Source organism: Mesitornis unicolor, unplaced genomic scaffold (assembly GCF_000695765.1).
Source record: "Mesitornis unicolor isolate BGI_N332 unplaced genomic scaffold, ASM69576v1 scaffold5474, whole genome shotgun sequence".
Taxonomy (NCBI): domain Eukaryota; kingdom Metazoa; phylum Chordata; class Aves; order Mesitornithiformes; family Mesitornithidae; genus Mesitornis; species Mesitornis unicolor.
This window is the reverse complement of record NW_010180685.1, coordinates 6434-10411: the sequence shown is the minus strand read 5'-3', so window position 1 is coordinate 10411 and position 3978 is coordinate 6434. Positions and strand designations below refer to the sequence as shown.

Below are 3978 nucleotides of genomic sequence, written 5' to 3'. Positions count from 1 at the left end.
TTGAGCCCCAACAAGGGCTGCAGTGGAGCCCAGCCCTTGTGTGACCACTGCCAGGCTGAGAGCACTCTGCACCCCAATGCCCCGGCCCAAAGGGAACCCTTGGTTTGAGAGGAGTAGGCAGCCCTGCGTGCAGCATCACAGCCCAGCATCCTCAAGGCTCTGGTACCCTCTGCTGGCCCTGAACGGTTCTTTTACTAACGAAGCCTCCTTTGCTAACTAAGCCTCTCCTGGGATGTATTTTTCAGTCTGAAGGTCACCCGCTTGATGCAGCAGCAGCCTCTCCAGCATCCACAGCATCTTTGCTCCCCTGTGATGCCCAATGCTGCACAGTCTTCAGAGTCCTCCACCAGCACTCTTGCACATCTGGCTGGTCCTCCGCTGTTGAGGGTCGGGACCTACCCACACCTCACATCTTCAGAATGCTGAAAAGAACCAGTACTGCTCCACTAGAAATGACAAAAACCCACAGAGTTTGACAAGTGCAAGGTCATGCAGTGAACGCAGAACGGCGAACAGCTGCAGAAGTAGGGCAGAGAGCCCAAAAGGCTCCTGGCGAGTGAGAAAACCCTCCCCAGAGCCCTCAGCACAGAAAAGCGGTGGCAGAGGCTACTTGGAGGGCACACAGCTCTTGGGCATCACCTACAACCCCATCCTCACTGTGAGGCAAGTGGGGGGCTCTGCCCACGCCTCCAGCAGCCCTTGGAGAGGGGAAGGAGGGATAAGCAAAGAGCAGCCTGAAGCAGGGAGCAACAGGTCATTTCCTTTGCTGCTGCTGGCAGATCGAGGAAGATGGCAGCAGCCTGCAGAGACAGATCAAACTGAGCAAGAAATGAGTCATAACGCTGCTGGTGCTGCCCATGGGGCTGTGTCCCACCTTGAGACAAGTCCCCAGGGTGCTAGGAGGGCAGTAGGTAACACAGGGCAAGCAGGAGGGATGCCTTTCCAACTGCAATCCTGCACCGTATCCCAAGGGGATATCACCTCTGTCCTTCCAGGCAGTTAAAGACCACACGCTACCATTAGCAGTTTTTATTTTAATACAAACTAAAAGTGTTTGGAGCTCAAAGAAACACTGAAGAGACACAGGGACAGCACACATAAGGGGAACCCTAACGGCCCCAAACTCTACTTCAAGAGGGAGGCTCTAGGCTGTTTGGAAAGCTTTTTCCAGGAGCAGGTGCTGACCCCATGGCACTCTCTGCCCAGATGTGGGCAGGTGTTAGGCAGCAGTGGTTCCCTCCCCACACATGGGATGGGGAAGTCATTTGATGCGGTAGAGGACTTTGCGTTGCATGCGGTGCTGGATCTCCCCCCGTCGCATCATCAGTTGCAGCACCTTGTAGATGGCGTGTTCTGGGTATTTCTGGAAAAGAGGAGAAGAGGGGGAGATGAGCTGACAGGGAAAAGCTTGCTGCAGCCCAGCAGGAACCTGCAACCACCAGTAAAGCCTGGCTGTGCCTCTCTGGAGGGAGGGAACCCAGGTACTGACGCTCCTTTCTCATTTCACTATTTCAACTCTGACTGACATCAGCACCACATATCAAATAGTTCCAGTTTCAAGGGTAGGATCCCAAACTACTCAAACAGCCCCAAATCCCAGTGCTTTTGCAAAAGACTTCTCGCCTCACTCCCCTTGAACTCTACAATTGCATTGCACACCACTCCCTACAAACAACTTCAAAAGCAAATATGACCAAAAGGCTCTCCAGCCACCTCTTGGGGAAGGAGTTTTACCCCCTGAGCAGCAGCCTAGGGTGCCTGGTTTCACAGCCCACCCCTCTGCAGGGTCCCTGGCCCACCTGCCGCATGAAGTCCTGGACGATGCTGTGCTCTGACACCTGAGAGCCGATAGCAAAGCGGCGCTTGAGCTGCTTCTCAATGCGGGACAGCATCTCTTGGTCCTCCTGCGTCGTGAAGCCTTCAGCCCCTGGAGGGAGAAGCTGTGTGAGCTCTCTGTGCTGCCCAGACATCACTCTCAAAGCCAGAGTGCCCATCTCCCACATCTCCCAGCACACCTGCGTGCCTCAAGACTTAAAGGAACCCATGAGCAAATCTGCCACCAAAGGCTGTGGAGCTTCAATGACACAGATGAACACAGACTTGACTGCTTGAACTTCCTTGAAACCCTTCATGCCACACTGCCTCTCAAGGAAACACTGTCTCCACCCCCACAGGGAAGAGGTTAGAGGACAAACACTTTAGGGAACCACCTCCAGCACCATACTCTGCCCTTGGGACCATGAAGGGCCAGACCACCAGGTCCAGCACTGCCTGGGGGGTGCCTGGGAGCACCCCTGCCCCTGCCAGCCTGGTCCCAGGAGAGGAGCTTGGCTCTCCTTGCCCAGACCACCCAGGCCTAGCACATCCCCCCTGCCCCCAGCACACAGTGTCTGCCTCTCACCTGACAGGCTGCCTGACATGGCCGCATCAAGTGTGGACACCTGGAAGAGCCGCAAGGCCTCCTCAACATCTGCCTCGGTGGCGAAGGGCTGAAGCTTCATCTTCGCCAGGGACTCAGCAATGCGCACAATGGCCTCCAGCTGCCTGCAGTCAAAGGAGATGTTCCCTGCTTTCTACTGCAGCTGAGGGGTTTTCTCCCAAACCCTGACACCCCCACCTACCCCACTCCAGGTACCTCCTGCTCTAAACCAGCACCTCCAGTGTTGCCCTGTTCACAGAGGGCTCCCCCAAGTCCCAGCACCCCACTAACCCCATTCCTGGGCTACCCTAGGTGACAACCAGCGACACAACCCCAACCTCAAGGGTTTTGGTGGGGTGAGGAGGAGGCAGTTGCTCACCGGACGGTGATGGGGATGCTGGAGCGGCGGTCGCTCTCCTGCTCATGCTGGCGAGTGCCGCTCCGCATCAGGATATAGCGGTTCTTCAGCTTCTCTGCGGCCGCTGCTGACAGCCGAGGGCCACATTTCCTGCAAGGGAAGACAACAGGAGCTGGAGGCAGCGCTGCTGGGGAGGGTCCCCTGGGCAGAGGAAGCCCTGGGCAGCCCTCACTTCCTCAGGCCATGCTGCAGCACAACTGCTCTCATTTCCCTTTTTTTCCAGGCAGGAGTTTAAAAAAGGCCACCCAGAGAGAGCACTTGCAAATATCAACTGAGTTGTTTATTTCTCACTACCACCTCCCACCCTGCAGCCCAGGCACTGCCATTAAGTGATGGCCCTCACTCACGTCCGACAGAAGGAGATGAGCTTCTTCAGCTTGTTCAGCTCAATCTCTCCCTCCACGGCCTGGGTCTGCGTCAAGGCGCTGACGTGTAAGGACATCACGTGCTTGGCCAGCGTCTAGAATAGCAGAGAGCTGTCAGGCAGCTGGAAACGCCACTGCCTCCCTCTCCCAAAAAACAGGGCACCACGACTCCCAGATGCACCCACATGCACCAACCCACCATGTCTCGCTCCTCATTGTGCTCATCCTTGACAATGAAAATCATGTCAAATCGGGACAGGATGGTGGGCATAAAATCGATGTTCTCCTCGCCCTTGGTCTCGTCCCAGCGCCCGAAGACAGAGTTGGCAGCTGCCAGCACTGAGCAGCGGGAATTGAGCGTGGTCGTGATTCCTGCCTGTGTGGGAAAGGAGAAATGGATGGGGTCAAGATCAGGTCTATGTCACAGCAGGGCTAGAAGGCTATTAACTTGTAGTGAAAGGTCCAAAGCACTTTGCAAGGACTCATCCTCAATCACTTGCATTTAAATAAAACCCTTTACATAGCACCCTATTGCTCTGCAATGGTTCAACACCAGAGAGGGGTCAGCACAGGAGCTACATGGGGGTGGACCCACATGTCCTTCTGGAGGAGGACTGGCTTTGGCTGAGACTTGAGCACTGGGTAACTTCATTTAAAACCTCATCAAGGGCAAGGACACACAGGACCCTATCTCCAAGTTTGCAACCCGAGAAAGAAATGGGGTGGCCAGGGGTGAGTGCCCCTGTGCAGCCCTGGGGTAAAAGTGTGGATTTGCA

At 55.6% G+C, this 3978-nt stretch overlaps 1 protein-coding gene across 1 annotated transcript in view; it reads right to left on the bottom strand.

Moving 5' to 3' along the window:
- Positions 1 to 1246: 1246 nt before the first annotated feature.
- MCM5 (minichromosome maintenance complex component 5) overlaps positions 1247 to 3978 on the bottom strand; it is an 8783-nt gene continuing 6051 nt past the window's right edge. Inside the window, exons 11-16 of the mRNA XM_010183149.1 lie at positions 3402 to 3578; positions 3185 to 3297; positions 2799 to 2927; positions 2402 to 2544; positions 1800 to 1927; positions 1247 to 1363 (exon numbers count right to left, since the gene is read on the bottom strand). Coding sequence (XP_010181451.1) covers positions 1262 to 1363; positions 1800 to 1927; positions 2402 to 2544; positions 2799 to 2927; positions 3185 to 3297; positions 3402 to 3578 — 792 coding nt within the window. The 3' untranslated portion in view covers positions 1247 to 1261. The remainder of the gene's footprint in view (positions 1364 to 1799; positions 1928 to 2401; positions 2545 to 2798; positions 2928 to 3184; positions 3298 to 3401; positions 3579 to 3978) is intronic.